Source organism: Mobula hypostoma, chromosome 13 (genome assembly GCF_963921235.1).
Source record: "Mobula hypostoma chromosome 13, sMobHyp1.1, whole genome shotgun sequence".
In the NCBI taxonomy this organism is placed as follows: domain Eukaryota; kingdom Metazoa; phylum Chordata; class Chondrichthyes; order Myliobatiformes; family Myliobatidae; genus Mobula; species Mobula hypostoma.
This window is the reverse complement of record NC_086109.1, coordinates 14,164,508-14,189,551: the sequence shown is the minus strand read 5'-3', so window position 1 is coordinate 14,189,551 and position 25,044 is coordinate 14,164,508. Positions and strand designations below refer to the sequence as shown.

Sequence of the window (25,044 nt, the reverse complement as noted above, 5' to 3'; positions counted from 1 at the left end):
ACTTCACTTTAAATATGCCCAATGGCAACATCTGCAGGAGGTGCCGTCTCAAGCAGGTGACATCTGTCTCTTTCCATTTGTTATGCGGGTATAAACTGGATTCCATATTAGAGCTTTTAACCTTTTCAAGAAGTGCTTCTTTTGCCTGAGAAGCATCATTCATTATGTCAGTTTGATCCTATTTAATTCTGCCACTTGCTCTTACTTCTGTTGCGATGATCCTTTTTAAGATTCACTACCTTTAACGGGCACGTGTTGAGCTACTTAGTCATACTCTTTTGAGCGGTTGCTATAGAGTGTTCAGATGTATTTCTGATTAATGCAGGAATGGAAAAATAATGAAATACAATGCTTTTTTTTTAACATAAGAATGCTCCATAAGTTGACACTTCATTTACTGTGAGCAAATTAATTTGGACATGTTTAAACCCTTTGTTGTCAGGCAGCCAGTGGAAATACATTAAAAAAACAGTACCTGTGGGATAATTCTGAATGTATTTTTGATGACAGCAGTTTGCCACCTTGTATAGAGTGGAATGGAGTTGCACTTTCTGTTGGTGAAGCTGAATGTATCTATCAATAAAATGCAGTCTTTACACAATTTAATACTTCAAAATCTGAGTTCTGGCCATCTAATGCAGTGGACTTAGACTGCCTCTATGTTTGTAATTTTTTTGAGAAGCCCTTTTTTTAATCCTGTTTAATTTATTTGTAGGTTGGGTGAAGTTTATTGACTACGAGTATTCCAGCTATAATTACCAGGCTTTCGATATTGGAAATCACTTCAATGAATTTGCAGGTGAGTATTTTGTACCTGCAGCTTCGCTCTGTTGAACCAAGCCATTCAAGTTGATAGCAATGCTTAAGGCACAATGTTGTGGAAATCTGGAAAATAATTCCCCACCATCTCAAACCAACTTCTCCAACCTCGACTTCCTTGAACTGCCGTCCTTGAGGCATAGGGTTACAATGCCTTCATGGAGGGAATTTCAGGATTTTGACCCGATGCTAGTAAAGCAATGGCAATTGTATCTCCAGTTTAGGACTGTATGTGTCTGATGGATAACCTTCCTGGTGGTGGTGTTCTCATGCTTCTGCTGCCCCTGTCCTTCTAGCTGGTAGACTTTGTGGTTTGGAAAATGCTGTCCGAGTCTTAGTGAGTTGCAGCAGTGCATCCTATAGATAGTACAAGCTGCTCCTTCTGTAAGTGAGTGTCCTGCCATAACTTTTAAAAATGTTTTCTTTGCTCTTGAAAGGAAATCCTCCCAGTCTTTGCAATGTTAAGTTCTCATTATAGGGCAGATGTGGAAGCTTTACAGGTTGCAGAGGAAATTTACCAGGATGCTGCCTAGATTAGAGCACATCTTGGGAGTAAAGGTTGGGTGAGCAAGTGCTCTTTATTTTGGAGTGAAGGAGGATGAGAAGTGACTTGATTGTTGTGTATAAGCTGAGAAGCCTGGATAGAGTGGATAGTCAGCACCTTTCTCTTGGGACAGGACTGGCTAAAATGAGGGAATAATTTTGAAGTGATTGGAGGAAAGTATAGGGGGATGTCAGAGGTAGTTTTTTTTAAAAACAGTGGTGGGTGCATGGAATGTGCTGTCTGCGGTGCTGGTGGTAGAGACAGATATGTTGGGGACATTTAAGAGGCTGAAGGGCCTGTACTTTTCTGTGTTCTATCTATCAAGTTGACTCTGCTCAGATTCCTTTCTGATGACTTGAACACAAATTTGGCTTTAATGCAGTGCCATTGGAGTGATGTGCTACCACAGATCTCATCTTTTGGATGAGATGTTAAATGAAGCCATATCTGCAAACTTTGAATATAAAGAATGCCATAGTGTTATTTCAACAGGTAAATTGGCACTTATCTGTTTATTAGCAGTTCAATTCAAAACGTGCTTACTTGGGGATATGCTTTGGAACTGTCAAAGTAGCACTCTTATAATTCAAGCATTCTTTTTATTTTGTGCACAAGGCTTTAGCCCCTGCCATCATATTCTTCGAAGTCTGAACAGAAAACTGCTATTTTTAAACAGAATTTGCTTATCAGTTACAGATATTGATCATTATAAACTGTAATTTTGAATTCCTTACTTGCAAGATCAATCGCCATTCACAATAAAAAATTTTGAGTGGACAGCCGATGATATTTTGAAGTTAGTAAAGACAGTAGAGCTTTAGTTGGGTATGCTTCACATCCTTCTGTTAGCTCATCTGTATCTTTGGCACCCCCTATTGTCTAAAAAGACAGACGCCTTACTCGTTTGGCTTGAGTACGCGTTGCCGCAGTCACCCCAGTCTGTCTCGTCTGTGCTAAGCAGCGGTGTCTCCAGCAGTCTCACTTCAAATATTTCGCTGGGCTACAACAACCCCAGGCAATCCTTGCTTTAACCTTTTGCCTTTCTGTAGCTTCCACACTCCCTCCTCTTTGTCCTGTAGAGGACAACATAAATTTTAAGTTCAATAGCATAGAGTCTCTGAAACTCTGTGCAGTTTTGTCAGGGGTGCTTGGCTGCTGTATCATGATGGAGGTAGCTGCTCTGCAGGCTATCATTTCAGAGTAACCTCAGGCAAGAGACTAAATGGAATATGAGAACTAACAAGAATATGGCTCCCATTGCCCACTGTACAATAGACTTGCCCCAGCTCTTGAGTGAAGTATGAAGTCAGCCAAATGTAATCCAAGTTGAGGATAATGTCTTGTGTTGCTCCTTCTCAATCGCCTCAACCTTATCATCTCCTACTCAGATGTGCACAGCTAAATTGGTGATATTCTTGGAGAAATCAGAGAGGGTCACCAGTGGTGCAGACATTGCATGCACTGGTACCTAAGACTAGTCCCGTTCCATGCTAATTACATGCAACACCCCTGGCCAGTGGTAACACAAATGCCACTCCTTTTGGCCAACAAAAATTCCAGTTGCAAATCGATTTTTGAAGGGCCGCAGTTCGGCTTGCCACTATTTTGGTGGTGATTACATTATTGACTTGTACCATATTGTGCTAAGGCTGTATCGGTTAGCCAATTTTTCCAATGCTGAAACTATATTGAAGTTCTTGTGAGTGAGTCTGGCTGGTGCCCAGAACAGGATTGCTGTTATCCACAAGTGCTTAATTTCCATAATGCTCCTTCACTGGTGGCCCTGCTCAGTGGGATGTGTAGACAAGTGGTACATATATGGTATTTCATAGGTGAGTACACCCCTCCGTGGGTTTTGTTCAGACCAAGATCCCGTTTTGGAAGGGGTGCTGCTGACAGCCACTAATGGGCCTGTTGGCCACATACTGTTACCCAAGTCTAATCCATCCCTTGCTGGTTATGGTAACATATTTCACCCCTATCCCCATGAAGCAGCTACAGTGCAGAGGGGTTATGCCCTCCATTGTAGGTAGGTTGATACCAGCCCTTGAAACAATTGCATTGGCAAGAGTCATTTCTATGGGCAGTGCAGTTCCCTGTTCCCTCACAGATTTAGCTTTGGTATCAACGAATAAGCTCATTACGATTCAGGGGTATAGGCCGCATTAGCAACCCTCCTTCCAAATGGGTGTGCTGTAGAGAGCCTATACAACAACTTGACTGGTTAGTAAACAACGCATATTCATAACAAAGGTGGAGAAAAATGTTAAGAGTATTAGTATTGTGGGACACTTCTGTATTTAGGCAGGAAGTGGATGGCCAGATACTCAAAACACATTTGGTTACATAGGTGGCAAGTAGCAAAGATCAAGAGTTCAGTCCACCATTCCTTATCATGGATCTTCTGGCCACCTGTTTCCTGCTGGCTGGACGTGCAAGGTGTGTATCCACATTGGCTTTCCTTGGACCCTTTAAAGCAGTGTATGTGGTCAGCAACGCTTTAAATGGATGTTCCCAGTGGGGCTCCAAGCAGTTCTTTCATTGGTAGGCTCTCACCAGCAGTCAGTCTTCAGGTTGGTAGGTGTGGTACTCTGCAGTTTTCATGACTTTTTGGGCTGCTGATACCTGGTGATTGAGACCTTTGTGTTCGCATTAATGCCACACAATTTAACAAGTTTTCACTCACAATATGAATGTCTATCTCTTTTACTAAAAAGGGAAGAGTGACTGGCAAAACGCATGGATGTCCGAATGCTACCTCATGCAGAGGGAGTCCCATTGCATGGTTTGGAGTGCAGTGCATTGTCATAAGAGCCATTGGAAGTGGCTCTGACCACCTTAGTCCAGTTTCCTCACACAATTTAACTGGGCTCAGAACACACCTTAATTGCAAGATCAGTCGCCATTCACAGCAGGTGTTAAAGTCAATTGGAAGTTCGAGCATATAGCTGATAACTTGAAGTTAGTAAAGGCAATAGAGTCTTGGATGTTGGGTATGCTTCATATCCTTCTGTTAACTTGTCTGTCTTTGGCACTGCCTATTCTGTAAAGGGATGCTATGTTTCAGGAAGACCTGTCTGGAAAAGCTTCACCACAGAGGCCTCACTTGTTTGGCTTTTCTACACTGCTGCAGTCGTCCAAGCCTATCTTAACTATAGTAGGCAGAGGTGTCTGACCATCTTACTTGACTACAACTGCCCCAGGCTATCCTTGCTTTGTCTTTTGCCTTACTGCAACTTCCTCAGAACATTCTGAAAGAACAGCAATGATCCTAAATAAAATTCACGGCTTGTCAATAACTGTAGTGTTTCATATTGTGAACTTGTGACTGGGTGTTTTGTGCTTCAGTTTTGCATATCTAAAGCAAGACTGGGAAAGAAATGTGGCTGGTCATTTTGAGCATGGATTTATTGTATTTCTGGTATGTGAGTTGAGCAAATAATTATAATGCGCCTCTTTCTGTGCTAGGGGTGAATGAGGTAGACTACTCTTTGTACCCAGATGAGTCCTTGCAGATGCAGTGGCTGAGAACCTACTTGGAAGCGTGTAAACAATTTACCAAGAAGGGAGGCGAGGTAACTGACAATGAAGTACACACCCTTTATGTCCAAGTCAACAAATTCTCCTTGGTAAGTACACGGTGTGAACCCAAATCAGGAACTAATGAATCTCAACAGCCCTGTTCATCATATTCCCCCAATCTGCTTTATGCCATATCCGAATCTATCCTGTCCAGTAGCATTATCTCATTGAGGAAGGAACTAAGTAACTCTGCCTTAGTTTCTTCACAGACAGAAACTTAATCCTTTCTCTTGTTAAAACATGCTGATAGTAGTTTAATAAAACATACTATCTGTTGACTTAGCAATTGTACCCTATTTATCATCACAAAGAATCTGAGTGCTTTATGTTCCAGTTCTCCACACTTTGAAGAGTAATTTCATCCATTACTTTGAAGCATAAACTTTTGTTTTAATCAATCGAATATATTGCAGTTTATTTTGGTGGTATTGATTGAAGGAGAGGTGTTGAACAGGGAACTCCAGAGCTTGAGACCTAGGCAAGTGAAAGCACTCTGTTGGGTACACCTGCTTGTTAATGCAAATGTCTAATCAGCCAATCATGTGGCAGCAACTCAGTGCATAAAAGCAGCAGACATGGTCAAAACATCAGACTGTGAGCTTAATGACTTAGTGGAATGATTGTTGGTGCCAGATGGAGTGGTTTGAGTATCTGAGAAATGACTGGTCTCCTGAGATTTTCATGCACAACATTTCTAGATTTTACCAAAAACAAGAAGTGAGTGGCATTTCTGTGGGTAAAAATGTCTTGTTAATGAGAGAATAGCTAAACTGGCTCAAGCTGATAGCAACACAACAGTAACTGGAATAACCACGCGTTACTACCGTGGTGTGCAGAAGAGCGTCTCTGAATGCACAACACATCGAACCTTGAAGTGGATGGGCTACAACCACAGAAGACCACAAACATATACTCAGTGACCTCTTTATTAGGTTCAATAGGGACCTAATAAAAGTGGCCACTGAATGTAGTGCAGCCTTAAGATTTGGGGGTAGACGAGGTCAGAAATGATATAACACAAGATCCCGGAGGATCATAGAGCTTGAATGTCAGAGCAGGGTTTTTTTTTTTTGAAAATAAGAGTTTAAAATCAGTATGTTGGTAAACTGTAAGCCGGTGTACACTGATGTGTGAGCTGAAACTGGTCCCAAAGTAAATTGTAAGAGATATCATTTTATGTCATGGAGATAAAACATTTGGCACTGGAAGAAATCCCTTTTCACAGGAGTATTTTCAGCCATTAATGTTTGAAATCAAATCATTTACACTTGATATAAGCATACTGGTTTTGTCTTGATTATAATGTTCTCATTCCTGGTTCAATCCAGAATTATCCTGGCTTGGTTTAGAGTAGTGCTGCACTGTGGGAGTTGAGGCCATTTTTCTCCATCTAACTGAAGGCTCTATTCCACCATCTGTGTGACCTTTCAAGTAGATGTAAACACCAATGGCATCAAATAAAGAGAAGCAGTGTTTCCTAGGAATTAATTATCTGTATTTAGCTCAAACATTTGAATGGTTATTTATCCCATTGCTCTTTGTAGGTCCTTCCCATTGGAAAATTGGTTTCAAACAACACACAAATGCTGGAGCAGCTTGGCAGGTCAGGCAGCATCTATGGAAAAGAGTACAGTTGATAATTTGGGCCGAGACCCTTAAGGACTTGATGAAGTCCTCATGGAGGGTCTTGACACGAAACATCAACTGTTTACTCTTTCACAGATGCTGCTTGGCCTTCTGAGTTCCTCCAGCATTTTGTGTACGTTGCTTGGATTTCCAGCATCGGCAGATTTTCTCTTGTTTAGGAAATTGGTTTCTGCACGTTTATCACCAGTAATTATTCTTCAGAATCTTCCTTTTTAGGAAACATTCCTTTATTCATAGTATATGGACTTTGGCAACACTGATACTTGTTCTCAAATTAATTGGAATGGTGAGCACTTAAGAATCAAATACGTTATTATAACTTTGACAAACTTCTATAGATGTGTGGTGGAGAGTATATTAACTGGCTACATCACAACCTGGAATGGAAAAACCTACAAAATTAGTGTATACAGCCCAGTGCATCACGGATAAAGCCCTCTGCACCATTGAGCACCTCCTACCTGGAGCGTTGTTGCAGGAAAGCAACAGCTATCATTAAGGACCCCCAGCACCCAGGTCATGCTCTCTTCTCACTGTTGCCATCAGGAAGCGGGTACAGGAGCTTCAGGACTGCCAAGTTCGTGAACAGTTTTTACCCCTCAGTTATCAGGCTGCTGAACCGGAGGGGATAACTTCACTTGCCCCATCACTGAACTGTTCCTACAACCTATGGATTAACTTTCAAGAACTCTTTATCTCCTGTTCTCTATTTATTGATTTTTATTTATTATTATTATTCTCTATGTATTTGCACACTGGTTGTCCACTTTGTTGGTGTGGTCTTTTATTAATTTTATTATGGTTATTGTATGCCCACCAGAAAATAAATCTTGGGGTTGATCATGGTGACATATATGTACTTTGATAATTAATTTACTTTGAAATTTGAACATTGGTTCTAGAATTGCAAACAGGCAAAATGGGATAAGCATGCAGATGAATATTTGAGAATCCAGTGGGATTTTCTTGCTTTGTGATATCTTTTATTCCAGGTTGTGTTTAATTTCAAGAAATTGAATACCCCGGCTTCCATGTTTGGCATCAAACTTGCCTCGTATCAATGTATTATAATACAGAAATTTTACTAAGTAAAGCAGCATAGACCAGTAGCCAATCCGGATGTTGACAGTTTGGAGAGGGGAGTTCAGTCAGGACCACTGCCAGAGGATAAAATACAACAGCGTATCACGGCAGCAAAAGAGCTTTAACCAGAGACTGATTGGCACCTGGGATTGATTATTAAGCAAATTAAAGGAAGGCAGGGCAAGCACAGCGGCCATTGTCTGAGTGGTGATCTTTACGCTTTAGCTCTTCAAAGCTTTGGCAAAGAGAGGTTTCAGTCAGAGAAAGCAAAGGAAAAGCTCAAGTTGTTTCTCCCCCCCTCCCACTTCTGTTTATATCTGCTCAGCTAGGACAGTAGAGATGCTCCTGTTGTGAGAAGGCAAAAAAACCTCCCGTTTCCCTGACGACGACAACTGAGAAATGCATCCAGCTGCAGCTTCTAACAAACTGAGTTCAGGAGATGGAGTTGGATCTGGATGAACTCCAGATCATTTGGGAGGCTGAGGGGGTGTTGGATGGGACATACAGGGAAGTAGTTACACCCAAGGTCCAGGAAACTGGAAACTGGGTGACAGTCGGAAAGGGGAAAGGGATTAAGGAGCCAGTGCAGAGTACCCCTGTGGCCATCCCCCTCAACAACAGGAAATCACTTTGGAATCTGTCGGCAGGGATGACCTAGCAGAAGAAAGCCACAGTATCCTGGTCCCTGGCACTGACTGTGACTTGGAAGGGGTGGGGGAAGAGGCACACTGTGGTGATAGAAAATTCATTAAGGGAATGGACAGGAGGTTCTGTGGGCAAGAATGAGATTCCCAGATAGTATGTTGCATCCCAGCTGCTGAGGTCCAGGATATATCCGATCGAGTCCTCAGCATTCTTGAGTGGGAGGGTGAACAAAGGTAGAATGAGTGACGAGGTTCTGCATGGGCGGTTGAGTGCTAAGTTAAAGGGCAGGACCTCTGGATTGTGATCACAGGATTGCTGCCTGGGCCACATGCTAGTCAGGCCAGAACTAGGAAGATTATATAGCTTAATAGGTGGCTAAGGAGTTGGTGTAAGAGGGAGGGCATAAAATTTTTGGATCATTGGGCTCTCTTCCAGGGAAGATGGCACCTGTATAGACAGCACAGTTTGCATCGGAACTGGAGTGGGACTAATATCCTAGTGGGAAGGTTTTTTAATGCTGCACAGTGGAGTTTATACTAGAGTTGCAGGGGGTGGGAACCAGAGTGCCAGAGCAGTTGGAGAAGTTGTGGAGGTAGATGCTGCTAAGACCTCAGATAAAGTTAGAAAGCAAACAATTGAGCATGGCGTGATTAGTGTCCTGAGCTGCCTGTATTTCAATGCAAGTACAAAAGGTGGATAATAGTGCTGAAGATAGATTGCCTGTTTGTAAGCAGCTACGTGTAGTGAGGAGAGATTGGCAAAATTAGTCAACAGGATGAAGTGCAATGTAAAAGGCAGACAAAATTGAAAAGGGTGAATATAGGACTGAAGCTGTATCTGAATGTGTGCAATATACAGAATAAGGTAGATGAACTTGCAGCACAGTTGCAGATTGGCATCACTGAATCATGGCTGAAAGGTTATAGCTTGGAACTTGATGTCCACAGATACACATTTTATTGAAAGGATAGGCAGGAAGCCAGAGGGGGTTGTGTTTCTCTGCTGGTAAAAAATGAAATCAAATCATTAGAAAGGGGAGACATGCGCTCGGAAGGGGTTGAACCAATGTGGATAGAGCAAAGGAACTGCAAGGGTACAAAGACCCTGATGGGAGTTATATACAGACCTCCAAACAGTAGTAAGGATGTGGCCTACATATTACAACGGGAAATAGAAAATGCATGCCTAAAGGGTAATGCATTTGTCATGGGGGTCTTCAATATGCAGGTAGATTTTGGAGGGGGGGGTGGAATCAGGTTGGTACTGGATACAAGAAGGAGAATTTCTAGAGTATCTACAAGATGACTTTTTAGAGCAGCTCGTGGTTGAGTGCACTAGATCAGCTATTCTGACTGGGTGTTGTGTAATAAACCAGAATTGATTAGAGACCTTAAGGTAAAAGAACCCTTGGAGGTAAGTCACCATAATATGGTTGAGTTCGCCCTGAAATTTGGGAAGAAAAAAGCTAAAGTCATATGTATCGTATTACAGTGGAGTCAAGGGAGTTAAAGAGGCCTGAGAGAGGAGTTGGTCAGAATTGATTGGAAAAGAACACTAGCAAGGATGATGGCAGAGCAGCAATGGCTGGAATTTCTGGAAGCAACTTGGAGGGTACAGGATGTATGCATCCCATCCCAAAGAGGATGTATTCTAAAGGCAAAATGATACAACTGAGGCTAACGAGAAGTTAAAGCCAACATAAAAGCCAAAGAGAGGACATATAATAGAGCAAAGATTAATGTGAAGTTAGAGGACTGGGAAGCTTTTAAAAACCAACAGAAGGCAACAAAAAAAAGTCACTAAGAAGGTACAGGTGGAGCCAATCTAGCTAGCCAATAATATTAGAGGATAGCAAAAGTTTCTTCAGACACATCGTGTAAAAGAGGTGAGAGTGGATATTGGACCACTGGGAAACGATGCTGGAGAGATCATAATGGGGGACAAGGAAATGGCAGACAAACTGAATAAGTATTTTGCATCAGTCTTCACTGTGGAAGACACTAGCAGTATGGTGGAAGTTCCAGGTGTCAGGGGGCATGAAGTGTGTGAAGTTACTATAACTAGAGAGAAGGTTTTTAGGAAACTGAAAGGTCTGAAGATGAAATTAGAAGGTAAGCTAGCTAATAATATCAAAGAGGATACCAAAGATTTATTCAGATATATAAAAAGTGAAAGAGAGGTGAGAGTGGATATTGGACCGCTGGAAGATGGTGGAGAGGTAGAAATGGGGGATGAAGAAATGGTGATGAACTTATTAGGTATTTTGCATTGGCTTTCACTGTGGAAGACACTAGCAGAAATTTGAGAGTGTCAGGAGGCAGACTTGAGTGCAGCTGCTATTACTAAGGAGAAGGTGCTTGGGAAATTGAAAGATCTGAAGGTAGGTAAGTCACCTGGACCAGATGGACAATACCCCAGGGTTTTGATAGAGATTGCTGAAGAGATTGTAGAAGCATTAGTAATGATCTTTCAAGAATCACTAGATTCTGGAATGGTTCTGGAAGACTGGAAAATTGCAAATGTCCCTCTCCTCTTAAAGAAGGGAGAGAGCAGCAAGAAAGGAAACAGTTCGTCTGACCTCAGTAGTAGGGAAGATGTTAGTCAATTGTTAAGGATGAGATCTCAGCGACTTGGAGGCACATGATTAAACAAGGCTGTAGTCAGCATGGTTTCCTCAAGAGAAAATCTTGCCTGACGTATCTGTTGGAATTCTTTGAAGAAACGACAAGCAAGATAGACAAAGGAAAATCGGTTGATGTGTACGTGGATTTTCAGAAGACCTTTGACAAGTTAAGAGCCCATGGTATTACAGGAAACAATCTAGCAGGGGTAGAGGGGTGATTGGCAAGAGGTGAAGAGTGGGAATAAAGGGAGCCTTTCTGTCTGTCTGACAGTGAGTAGTGGTGCTCCGCAGGGTTCTGTGTTGGTACTGATTACTTTTATGTTATAGGTCAATGATTTGGATGATGGGTTGGTGGGTTTGTTTTGAAGTTTACAGACGATATGAAGATAGGTGGAGGGGTAGGTAGTTTCGAGGAAGTAGAGAGGCTGCAGAAGGACTTGGACAGATTGGAGAATGAGCAAAGAAATGGCAGATGGAGTATGGTGTTGGAAAGTGTATGATCATATAGTATGATCAAAAATGGAAGGGTTGACTATTTTCTAAATGGAGAGAAATACAAAAAACTAAGGTGAGTCCTGTACAGGATTCCCCAAAGGTTAATTGACAGGTTGAGTCTGTGGTGAGGAAGGCAAGTGCGAAGTTAGCATTCATTTCAAGAGGACTGGAATTTAAAAATAAGGATGTACTGTTGAAACTTTATGAAGCACTGGTGAGGCTTCAGTTGGAGTACTGTGAGCAGGTTTGGGCTGCTTATCATAGAAAGGTTTGCTGAAACTGGAGAGGGTTCAAAGGAGGTTCATGAAAATGATTCCAGGATTGAATGGCATGTCGTGTGAAGAGTGTTTGATGGCTCTAGGCCTGTATTCACTAAAATTCAGAAGAATAAGGGATGAACTTATTGAAACCTATTGAATGTTTAGCCTTAATAGAGTGGATGTGGAGAGGATGTTTTCTATGGTGGGAGAAACGAAAACCAGAGGACACAGCCTCAGAATAGAGGGTCAACCTTTTAGAACAGAGATGAGGAATTTCTTTTGCCAGAGTGTTAATCTGTGGAATTCTTTGCCACAGGCAGCTATGGAGGCTAAGTCTTTACATATATTTAAGGCAGACGTTGATAGATTCTTGATTGGTCAGGGCATGAAGGGATATGGGGAGAGAAGGCGGAAGATTGGGACTGAGCTGAAAATTGGATCAACCACGATGAAATGACGGAGCAGATTGAATGGCCTAATTCTGTTCCTATGCCTTGTGGTGGAAACCAATTGAATAGAAGCAGTGGGAGAGGGACAAAACAAGAACCTGGAGGAACTTGCTGGTTAAACAGCATCTATGAAGTCACAAGGGTAGTCGACATTTGGTGTTGAGACCCTGCATCAGGAAGTGGTGTGCAGGGAGAAGGAAAGTCAGCTTCAAGAGGTACTACAGATGCTGGAAGTCCAAAGCAACACGGACAATACCTGCTGGAGGAGCTCAGTGGGTCAGGCAGCATTTATGAGTAGGAATAAACAGTCAACATTTCAGGCTGAGACCCTTTATCAGGACTGAAAAGGAAAGAAGTCAGAATGTCAGCTCTCCCTCTGCCTCCACAGATCCTGCCTGACCCACTGAGTTCCTTCAGCAGGTTGTTTCTCGATTTTGCTCCAGATTCCAGCATCTGCCGTCTCTGGTGTATTTGAATGGGAGAAATATTTCTTAGCCAAAGTTGAAAATTACTGAACTTGTCATGATCAGTGGCATTTGTTATCTGAGTTGAAAGGTTTTGATGTCATGCCCCACTTGGAGACTTAGATCTAGGTGGACTTTTCTGTTCATTACAGAAAGGGTGCAGCTTCATTGCAAGTGCCGATACATTCAGTCTAGGTTACTTTGGGATGTTCCAAATGGCATAATCTCTCAAAAATTAACATCAAAAATAAAGGTTTGCCTTATTGTATTTTGAGGGATTTTGTTGTTGCTTGCTAGTAAGTGTCAGTAAGTAATTCCTTTAAGATCTAAAGAGATGCAACGGTGCACTATTTAAAAATGTTTACTGCTGATATTGAGAAAAGCAACATTCTGATACCACACCATATGCAGTTGAAGGTGCACACAAATTTTTTACGATTTTTCTGCAGCAGTCTACAGTATATGGATTAGTCTTTTGATGCAGGGAGTGGGGTGATAAATGCCACAAGGGATTACATAGCATTGTTGTCAGACAAAATGAACAGCAAGTCAGGAATTTGGGTGGAGAGGCACCTCATAAAATTTTTGTACACAGTACAGTTTAAGAGAGCATGTGGGATTTGGGAGGGATTTTGTGCTTGGAGGCCGGAAGCTGAAACTCTGGCACCAAGGATGGGGCAAAGCGAAAGCAAGTTTATGGGATTCATGGGGGCTGCTACAGATCTGGCTTGGAGAGAGTGGTAATAGTGCAAGTTGAGGGGAGGGGCCATTTTTTATTGAATCTTGTTTAATACTATGTATATTAGGAACCTAATGCAGCCCACAAATCAACACAAAGTGCTGGAAAACTCAGCAGGTCAAGCAGCATCGATGAAAAGGAATGAAAAGTTGATGCTTTGCTGGGCTGACATATTGTCTGTTTAATCCTCTCCATTGATATTGCCTGACCTGCTGAGTTCCTTTAGCATTGTGTGTGTTTGTTTCTTCACTCTGAATTTCTAGAAGGAGTTTGAATAAAGGGGGCCTTTTGTGTTTGGCAGCCGATGACCAGTGGTGTTCCACAAGGATCTGTATTGGGATCATTTCTTTCCACGTTATACACCAGTGATTTTTATGATGGAATTGATGGCTTTGTGGCCAGCATTGCAGACCATACAAAGATGGGTGGAGCGGCAGGTAGTGTTGAGGAAAAACAGGGAGTCTGCAGATAGTCTTAGACAGATTGGGTGAATGGGCACAGAAGTGACATGGAATATAGCTTAGGGAACTGTACGGTCCTGGACTTAAGAAGCAATAAAGATCCAGACTATTTTATTAACAGAGGAACTTCAAAAATCAGAGGTACAAAGGGACTTGGAACTCCTTGTGCAGGATTCCCTAAAGGCTAACTTGCCAGTTGAATTGGTTGGAAGGAATATTTGCATTTATTTCAAGAGGACTAGAATATAAGAGCAAGGGTGTGATGCTGAGGCTTCATAAGACATTAGTCACATCACATCTGGGAGTATGGTGATCAGTTTTGGGCTCCTTATCTAAGAAAAGATGTGCTGGCATTTGGGAGTTCACGAGACTGATTTTGGGAATGAAAGTTCAAAGTAGTATGAGAGGGCAAAGTTTTAAGGTGCTTGGAAGTAGGTATAAAGGAGATGTCAGGGTTAAGCTTTCTTTTATGTAGAGTGTGGAATGGGCTGCAGCTGATGACGGTGGAAGCGGATTCAGTAGGGTATTTTAAAAGACCCTTGGATAGGTACATGGAGCTTAGAAAAATGGAGGGCTATGGGTAACCTTAGGTAATTTCTAAAGTAAGGTCATATTCGGCACAGCATTGTGGGCTGAAGGGGCTGTATTGTGCTGTAGGTTTTCTATGTTTCTATGTATATTATCAAAGTGCACATGTCACCATATACAGCCCTGAGATTTATTTTCTTGCGGGCATACTCAGTCCATTAACATAAGAGAATCAATAAAAGACTGCGCCAACAGGATGGATAACCAGTGCACAAAAGATATTGAACTGTGCAAATACAAAATGATGGCTCTGAGCCTGTACTCACTGGAATGTAGAAGAATGAGGGGGATATCACTGAAACTTTTCAAATATTGAAAGATGTAGATAGAGTGGATGTGGAGAGGATTCTTCCCATGGTGTGAGAGTCTAGGACTAGAAAGACATCTATTTAGAATGGAGATAAGGAATGATTTCTTTAGTGCAGATGGTGGTGAATCTGGAATCCATTGCCATGGACTGCTTTGGAGGCCAAGTCATTGAGTATATTTAAAGTGGAGGGTGATAGGTTCTTGGTTAGTCAGGGTGTCAAAGGTTACGGGAAGAAGGTAGGAGAATGGGGTTGGGAGGGATAATGAATCTGCCATGATGGAATAGCAGAGCAGACTCGATGGGCCAAGTGGGCTAATTCTGCTCCTGTGTCTTGTGGTAATCTCTTGAGTTTGTACCCACAAATCAGTTGTTTTAAGTATTCAGTGTAGCATTTAAAATGGAATGAAAACTGAAGTCACATTGTAGGACTTGTACTTGAAACTACCTTAGACATGCTGTTCCAGTAACAGGTTGGTGGTAACCTTTGTACTTTGTTCCATAGTTCTCATTCTTACTGTGTTTGGAGAAGACAATTGTATCACTAGGCATTGTGATATGTTCCCTTCAGCAACCTGTTGATCAGAATCCTGACACTAACGGCGGCAGATTAGCAAGTCTAGCAGTGGACCGTGTCAAACCAGTGCTGTTCCACAAAGCTTTAACAGATTGCTTGATGCAAGAGAAGTTTAGATTATAGTCTGTTCTGTTGCTCCCCAAGATGGTGACTGAGTTTTTCTCTTTTTAATATTGTGTTCCAGTTATGCCCGAAACTTGGTCAAAAGGACTTTTTGTAATCATTTTTCCTGCTGCAACCCCCACTTCACTTGCAATTGCTGAAAAAACAGTTGAGTCACACTCGAGATCTAGTTTGCTGTTAATGCTGCCTAACAGATGGAACTGCCACGATAAGCAGCGATGGGTGAGGGAGTGAGGATGATGGGATCTGGGGGAGGGGGGCAGATTTAAAACCAAATTATTGACTATTTACGAGTTGGCGATTTAACATCTGCTATTATAGTTAAGGAGGAAAAGACCGAAGAATTACCTGCCCAGAGTTAGAAATTTCACTATAACATTGGATGCAAAGTTTAGATCATTGGCAGTGATATTGTGGCAAATGGTGTCATTCATTGGTGAGGAATGAGATTCAGTCCCTTGCAAGGGGGGACATAGAATCAGGAGAAGTAGAGTCAGTGTGGATAGAACTGAGGAACAGTAAGGGCAAAAAGACCCTAATAGGTGTTATCTACAGGCCCCCAAACAGTAGCATGGATATTGGGTGCAATTTGAATAGGGAGTTAACAATGGCATGTGGCAAAGGAAATGTCGCAGTAGTTATGGGGGATTTCAGCATGCAGGTGAACTGGAAAAATCAGGTTGGTACTGGACCCCAGGATAGGGAGTTTGTAGAGTGCCTACGGGATGCATTTTTGGAGCAGCTTGTACGAGAGCCGACCAGGGATAAGGCTATTCTGGATTTAGTGTTGTGCAATGAACAGGATTTGATAAGTGATCTTGAAGTAAAGGAGCCATTAGGAGGTAGTGACCATAATATGGTAAGTTTTTATCTGCAAGTTGAGAGGGATAAGGGCAGATCAGAAGTGTCAGTATTGCAGTTGAACAAAGGAGACTATGGAGCCATGAGGGAGGAACTGGCTAAAGTTGACTGATCAGATATCCTAGCAGAAAAGACAGTGGAACAGCAATGGCAGGTATTCTTGGGAATAATGCACAAGGTGCAAAATCAGTTCATCCCCCAGAGAAGGAAGGATTCAAAGGGGGGAAAGTGGCCACAGTGGTTGACAAAGGAAGTCAGAGATAGCTCTGTTATACTTTTTTAATGCTATGCTAAGGTGAGTGGGAAGACGGATGATTGGGAAATTTTTAAGGAGCAACAGAACTTAACTAAAAAGGCAATACGGGGAGAAAAATTGAGGTATGAACGCAAGCTAGCTAGGAATATAAAGGAGGATAGCAAAAGTTTTTTTTTAGGTATATGAAGAGCAGGAAGATGGTTAAGAACAATGTTGGGCCCTTGAAGAATGAATTGGGAGAAATTGTTATGGGAAACAGAGAAATGGCAGACGAATTTAATAAGTACTTTGGATCTGTCTTCACTAGGGAAGACGCAAGCAATCTCCCAGATGTATGGATGGGCCAAGGACATAGGGTAACAGAGGAACTGAAACAGATTGACATTAGGAAGGAAACGGTGATGAGTAGACTGACGGGACTAAAGGCTAACAAATCCCCAGGTCCAGATGGTCTGCATCCTAGGGTACGAAAGGAGGTGGCTCTGGAAATTGCGGATGCATTGGTGATCATTTTCCAATGTTCCTTAGATTCAGGATCAGTTCCTGAGGATTGGCGAATGGCTAATGTTATCCCACTTTTTAAGAAAGGAGGGAGGGAGAAAACAGAACTATCGCCCTGTTAGCCTAACATCAGTAGTGGGGAAGATGCTAGAGTCCATTATTAAAGATGAAATAGCGGCATATCTTGATAGCAGTGATAAGATTGGGTCGAGCCAGCATGGATTTACCAAGGGCAAATCATGCTTGACTAGTCTATTGGAGTTTTTCAAGGATGTAACCAGGGAAGATGGACACGGGAGATCCAGTGGATGTGGTGTACCTTGACTTTCAGAAGGCATTCGATAAGGTACCCCATAGGAGATTGGTGGGTAAAATCAGAGCTCATGGCATTGGGGGGAGGATATTGACATGGATAGAAAACTGGTGGCAGATAGAGAGCAAAGGGTAGCAGTGAATGGGTGTTTCTCTGAATGGCAGGTGGTGACTAGTGGGGTACCACAGGGCTCGGTATTGGGACCACAGCTGTTTACGATTTACGTCAATGATTTAGAGGAAGGCATTGTGAATAACATCAGCAAGTTTGCTGATGATACTAAGCTGGGTGGCAGTGTGACATGAGATGAGGATGTTAGGAGAATTCAGGGTGACTTGGATAGGCTGGGTGAGTGGGCAGAAACTTGGCAGATGGCGTTTAATGTGAATAAGTATGAGGTTATTCACTTTGGGAGCAAGAACAGGAAGGCAGATTATTATCTGAACTGTGTGGAGTTAGGTAAGGGAGAAATACAAAGATCTAGGAGTACTTGTTCATCAGTCTCTGAAGGTGAATGAGCAAGTGCAGCAGGCAGTGAAGAAGGCTAATGGAATGTTGACCTTTATTACAAAGGGAATTAAGTACAAGAGCAAGGAAATCCTTTTGCATTTGTACAGGGCCCTGGTGAGGCCACACCTGGAGTATTGTGTGCAGTTTTGGTCTCCAGTGTTAAGGAAGGACATCCTGGCTGTGGAGGAGGTGCAGCGTAGGTTCACTAGGTTAATTCCTGGGATGTCTGGACTGTCTTACGCAGAGAGGTTAGAGAGACTGGGCTTGTACACGCTGGAATTAAGGAGATTGAGGGGGGATCTGATTGAGACATATAAGATTATTAAGGGATTGGACAAGATAGAGGCAGGAAATATGTTCCAGATGCTGGGAGAGTCCAGTACCAGAGGGCATGGTTTAAGAATAAGGGGTAGGTCATTTAGGACAGAGTTGAGGAGGAACAACTTCTCCCAGAGAGTTGTGGAGGTGTGGAACGCGCTGCCTCAGAAGGCAGTGGAGGCCAATTCTCTGGATGCTTTCAAGAAGGAGCTAGATAGGTATCTTATGGATAGGGAAATCAAGGGTTATGGGGACAAGGCAGGAACTGGGTATTAATAGTAGATGATCAGCCATGATCTCAGAATGGCGGTGCAGGCTCGAAGGGCCGAATAGTCTACTTCTGCACCTATTGTCTATAAATTGGAGTTTGTTGTTTTTTTTTAAAATGTGACCTTTAAATCTGGAGTTGGAAGGTGTTGAAACACTGAGCGTGTCCTGGCCTTTGGTGTTATTTCACCTCTCTGGAAATAAAAGGGGACCGACAAGAAGTGCCTACTGAAACTAGAAGTTTAGTAGCTTGTGAAATGACCAGATCTAATGAATGCATCATTGATGGAATAGCATGCTCTTCAGGTCATGTACAAGTCTGAGATGTTGAGAATTAGCAGTGTATCCTCAAGGCTGTTCTGTCTGCCGCTTAACCAAAAAACCTGTAAATCCATTGACCTTGTACTTTGATCATTTCCAACTCCCTTCTCAAAATTAAACCTCAGATTGCAAACAACTCAACTGCTGAGCACTTATAACCTTCTCAACACCCAAATGACATTGCATCTGGATAAATGACCTGCTTTCTGACACTGCCTTCTAGTTCTGAACTCTGGACATTTGAAGAAAAAACCCTTCACCAAGTCAATCTATCCCAATTGTTCTGTGTTCTTTTTTAATCACAGAGCTACTAATTTTAAGCTCTAGTGAGTGCAGACCCGCTGTCTTCTAGCTGATCTCAGAAATCCACTTTTAGATACCCTCTGATACAGGGACCAAATTTGCAAGCCAAACTCCAATTTTTCACCAACCCAATACAGTCAAACAAAGGTTTCCTGGCTGTCGTATCCCAGCCCCTCGCATTAAAAGTCAACATGCCATTGCTTTTCCAAAGTGATCGTATGCTAACTTTAAGTTATGTAATTAAACTATTAATTTTTAAAGTCACTCATTCCTTTGATTATCACCCTCCAGTCTTCCTTGGGTTGATCAGTTTATCGCAGGTCAGTTGGTATGCTCCAAAGCCAGTGGTATTAGCAACAATATGGAAATCTTTACAGAAGTTTGTTTAATAGCCTCCTGACATTTTTGGTGCCTGTATCTCAGGTTGCTTCCATAAATTTGATTAAGGGTTGTGAATGGTCGAGAATCCAGTTGGTGTACCTGTGACAACCGGGTATACAAGCAAATACCATATACCCCAGCACATATCGAGAGCAATGTTGAACCTTTCTGAACCACCCTTTTCTCTGTGCTACCCAAACCCCTCTAAAAGAAGCACAGGACTGTGCTAATAATTTAAAGATTCTCAACTGAACATTAATTTAAAGTAGTCCTTTTGAAATTTTTGCTTTCAGGCATCTCATTTCTTCTGGGGGTTCTGGGCATTGATTCAAGCAAAGTATTCCACAATAGACTTCGATTTCTTAGGGTAAGTACCTAGGGGCTAACACCATTTGAAAATTTGCTGAAAGCTCCCTTCAAGAACCAGTATTTCCTACCCAGTTTATTAAATTTCATTTCACACATTTTCAATTTCTGAGCAAAGAATAAGCATTCTAATCATCTAAGTACAGATAGTATTGCTTCCCAGTCCTAATTACACAAATATTTAGGCCATAAGTAACATTACATAATCACTGGTCCCATTCTCAAGAAGAAAATCCTGGATTCTTTCATTAACATCTATTTTCATAAACCACCACTTGATCCTTTCAAACAAAATCGATTGCCTTCACTTCTACCCTTGAGTGATGATAAAGCTACAACTACTGATGTTCCTGCCTTACCTCAGTAACATGTTCCTTTTTTGTCTTGCAGGTACAGTGTCCTGAGGTTTAACCAGTACTTCAAGATGAAGCCTTGTGTCACTGCTCTTCAGACTCCGGTGTGAGATAGGGTGAAATCGTGTTCCATTGCCATGGTGCACAATCACCCCTTGGCGGTCCTATCAGTATACAACCTCACTTCCTCTTCAATTTATTGAGCCTAATCCCTGCAGTTTGAGATTGCAAACTAGACCCCACCCCCAGGTTCTTGACCTGTGCTCACTATGGGCACGGCCCTGGAGAATTAGCCAAGTGGTCTGTTAGCCAGAGTCTTGGCTTCTCTTAGTTTGAGTGTTACTGTGAGCCTGGGGTCGAAGACGAAAGCAGTCCTTCTGAGCCCTAGTCCTTTTTTTTTCTCCATTGCATCCCTGTCATGGCCCCCATAAAATTCCAGAGTTTAATCACATTCCAGATCTTGTTTGCTCTCAATGGGGACCAAATTGAGGAGTAATCTGAAAATGTGGCAGTGGGTGGAGGGGGGGGGGTATGGTGGACAGTGTGGAGGGGTGGTGATGTTTTTGATCATTGACTATTTCGAGGAACATTGGTTATTGAGCCTTTGCCACCCTCATCACAGGGAGGTTTAGACTGACACCAACATCAGCAGCTCCAGGGCTGGCAGGAATCTCTGAAGTTGCTTCAGAAGTAACCCCTGACACCAGGCATGAGGGGGTCAGTAAATCGGTTGTAGTTTTTATTAATAGTGTGTGAGAACAAGCGGGCGTGAGATTTGAAGCTCGGGCAGTGTGTGCACTATCCTGTCCAGCTCCCTAGCACTGGGTGGGGTTGACTGAAAGTGAAGAGGGTCGGTGGCCTCCTCACTTACGTGACGCATGTGACCTGTAGATGCAGAGCATGTACACAGAGATGGCCAGCTGCTGGAGGGTGGGTGGGGGTTGGGGGGGAGGCACATGTTTGGCTAAAACTGTATACACTCAAACTGCTATGTAATGATGATTGTGTCCTGAGATGGCAGCTCTTTTAGACCGTTTTGGTTTCTAGCAGAGTTGGAGACTGGAGGGGCAAAAGACAAAGGCTATTGAGCTGAAACTTTCTTTCCCTCGCTCAACTACACTGCACACATGAGGTGATACATGGTGGTCAATTAACTTACCAACCCACAAGTAGAAGGAAGCCCATGTAGTCACAGAAAGGATATGTAAATCCCTCTGAGGTCTGGAATGACCCTGGGTCCCTGGGAGGAGACCCATGTAGTCATAGTAAGCTCAATGCAGTTGCTGAGTCTCTCTGCCACACTAAAGCAGTTGCTGCCTGACCAGCTGAGTCCATCCAGGATCTTCTCTTATTTCAGTGGTGACAGGTTGAGGGGTGTCCTTCGCAGTACCCACTGCTTCTGCTCTAAAACTTGTACCATCTCACTGCTCACTCTCTCATCAACAGACTTTCACAAAACACCAGTGGGAAATATGTGTTGTCACGCACACAAAATGCTGGAGGAACTCAGTGGGTCAGGCAGTATCTAGGGAGAGGATTAAACAGTCAGTGTTATGGGCGGAGACTCTTCAGTCCGGATCGATTCCTCTCCATAGATGCTGCTTGATCTGCTTGAGTTCCTTCAGCATTGTGTGTGTGTCTGTGTCTGTGTTACCTGGGATTTGCAGAATCTTCCAATTACAATGTTAGTTACCTCACAATGTGCATTTCAGAATCAGATTTATTATCACTGTCTTACATGCCATTTAAAAAAAAATTGTTTTGCAGTGCAAAGACAGACATTTCTGATCAATCTGCAACTTCCCTATAGTATTACACAGCGTTTGTAGTTTAGCCAGCTGTAGCCCGAAGCTGAACTATCCTGCTACTCCGAATAGATGGAAAGCTTGTATTGCTGTTATTTGGATGAATGACCCCTCACTGAAGTTATTTGAATATTTGCAGTGGGGGGAGGAAGTATTTTCTCAACTCTTCAGGATGATTGTAACCTTGGCTTGGCTACAGTAGTCAGAGGTGTGGCATTTGAGTGATACATTAGAAAGTTTCCCAAATCATCATACATTTTGAGCTGCTGTGTTGTGATGCTTTCAGGCAAAGTCTACATGCTGCACTTGCATGCATTTGTGATGCCCAGTGTGACCACTTGCTTAACACCAGAATTCCAGTGACTTTACCATTTCATACTGTCATGAATATCTACTGACCCATCTGTCAACTCACTTCACGCCTTCTCCTTCATTAACAAAATCAGCTTCATAGAACTATTTGAAGAGGGTCTTGGGTGACAACTTTATACATTGGATCGCCCATGTAATAGAAGCAATTTCCATCAGCATTAGATAGCCCTGCAGTGACAGTACAGCTTCATATCACAATCCTCTCTGTTCTGGTTGTAAATGATAGTAGACAAATATGGTCCCTTTTTAATATTAAGAAAAACATTTTTGTTTGTGAAGTTAGGCAGGGGTGAGGGAGCGCTGAACTGGCCATTATCATCCAAAGGCAGCCTGACTGAACAGAACAAATTGTCAAGGAAAGGAGCCCACTCGGGTCATGCCCTTGTTTTCCTCAATTAGCTCTTGCCCCTTTCCAAGCACAACAGAATGACCAAGGAGATCGTGAAGAGGAGCAGGAACATAAATGGGTCTGTCTACATTTAAGGCAATTGTGGTTACTACCACCTTCCTTCCTCTTGCCATCACCCCCCACCCCAGCCCTGAGCTACTCTGCTTCTAATGCCCATCAGCCATCTCCGTTACTTTCAGCTCATCTCAATATGTGTCCAATTCCTAACCCAGAAGCTAAGTGTAGAGATGTCTTTCAAACTGATTACTGGAATGCAGGTCTGCTGTACATTTTGTAATTACAATGCTGCAGTTTTTGTTGTTGTAATGCCTGTTTATAAACTAGTAAACAATATTTATCAGTGTGTATACTTTGTCTACTTTTAGACTGAGTGGAAATTTTGTTTTTCTTTTAGTGTCTGATTAATGAAGGGTGCACTTAACCTGTGAAGCACTGAATCCAAGATTCTCTTTTTTTTTTAAAAAAAAGATTTGATTTAATGTGATTCCAGCTACTGGTTGGTGGACTGGAGGTTCCTTTATTCAGGAGGGTCGCCTTTTCTTGTATCAAGCAGATTCCAGAGTAGGGAAGATGTGGGTCAGTAACAGAGAGAACAAGAAATCTATGTTTCGTCTAGCTGTTCATAAACTTATGATGGTGAAGGATCTGATAACTAAAAGAGAGCACCAAAACTTTCAGATCTTAAACCTGAGGAACTTTAGCCACAGTGGACTGGCTTGTGAATTCTAATCAAGCTGTGATCAGTTTTACTAAACTATGCGCACAAATAATATGTTGATCGGATTTTGTTAGACTAAATCTTTGCTATTGGTTGATCATAACTATTCATGTGGCCACATGATGCTGGGGGGTGGGGGGAGCTGACTGCTGCCTCGAGTGCAAGATGACCCTGGATAAAAGTGGCGGCAAAAAAGATCTAAGACTTGATGAATTTGTCTACCTCCTGTGGAATTCAACTGTTTTGAGGTTACTGCTAATAACCGTGTAAATAAAATAATCAGTGAAAGATTTTCTGTGTACTTTGCATGTTGTTTTTCTTAACTTTAATGTGGTGTGCCCCATGCACGCGAAGGGAAGCAGACAGCAGACCAGAGGGAAGTGTTTCTGAGTATTCCATACTATTGAAGTGGAGACTATTTCCAACACTGATAAATGCAGTGCCTCATGATGTACCAAGCACAGAGCATTTCAGGAAGTGACATCGGTGGTTTCAACAGAGATGTTGAGGTCAAAGTTTCTTCTGACAGATTTCATGTGATTCGATAAAATTGCTGACACAGAATCTCAATCCAAAATGGCAGGCATATCTTTTGCATAATCTGCTGAGTTTTTCCCCTGCCTTTTGCTTCAGATTCCAGCATCCCCAGTCTCTTGTATCTCTGGACAAAATTTTTGCTTCAATTCCTTTAAGGTCCAGAGATGTACATGACTGTTTTAGATATGTAAAAGCCATCAATTTTCACATCTACCAAGTGCATGTGCATTGAATGTGAGAATAGTCTTGGGTTATGCAACAAAATTGATCAGGGTGTTTGTTGGCTGGAGTGGTGGCCGATGTAGTTGTGCCGAATGACGTGATGCATTTTGGGAGATCCAGTGAGGTTAGGATGTGCACAGCGAATGCTAAGACCCTGTGGTGAGTACAGGAGGATATATAGACTTAAAAGTCCATAACATTCCTTTAATGGCACTGCATGTAAACCATTGAGATATGAACCTTCATTGCCTGTGGTATAGAGTATAAAAGGTTTTGGTAGAACCTTAAAATTTGGGTCACAAAGGATGTTATTGCACTGGAGTGTAAGGAGATTTACTAGGACATTGGGATGGAGCATTTCATCTACGGGAAGACTGGATAGGTTGTATGTGTTTCCCTTGGAGCTAATAGGCACACTACCACTATGGGGATGTTACAGATTAAGGGTTAGGGAACATGAGGAAAATGTTTCACCAGGTGGTAGTTGCAATCTGGAACACACTATGAAAAGATGGTTGCAGAGATTACTCTAACGTTTTAAAAAGTACCTGGAGCAATATGTGGCTCACCAATGCATAGAACTGGCCAAATGCTGACGAATGGGATCAGGGCACTTGGGTTGGCGTTGATGTGGTGGGACAAGGGGCCTGTTCTCTGCTCCCTGATTCTAGTACTCTCGTTCCTAACTATATCCACAGCTGTCTGGTAGCAATGAATGCCAAAAAAAAAATTAACCATTAAGAGGAAAAAGGTTTCTGACAAGTTTAGTAGTTTACCCCTGCAGGCAGAGCCCATGCCCACAACTTCTGGACCATTCCGTAGGGA

The 25,044-nt window shown here is 42.4% G+C and overlaps 1 protein-coding gene across 2 annotated transcripts in view; it reads left to right on the top strand.

Annotated features, from left to right (window-relative positions):
• etnk2 (ethanolamine kinase 2) overlaps positions 1 to 23,744 on the top strand; it is an 84,279-nt gene extending 60,535 nt beyond the window's left edge. Inside the window, exons 5-8 of one of the 2 annotated variants that reach the window (XM_063065318.1) lie at positions 716 to 799; positions 4,832 to 4,992; positions 19,731 to 19,804; positions 20,194 to 23,744. In XM_063065318.1, the coding sequence (XP_062921388.1) occupies positions 716 to 799; positions 4,832 to 4,992; positions 19,731 to 19,804; positions 20,194 to 20,266 (392 nt within the window). In that variant the 3' untranslated portion in view covers positions 20,267 to 23,744. The remainder of the gene's footprint in view (positions 1 to 715; positions 800 to 4,831; positions 4,993 to 19,730; positions 19,805 to 20,193) is intronic. The other variant, XM_063065320.1, reaches the window with a different exon arrangement.
• The last annotated feature ends 1,300 nt before the right edge of the window (positions 23,745 to 25,044 follow it).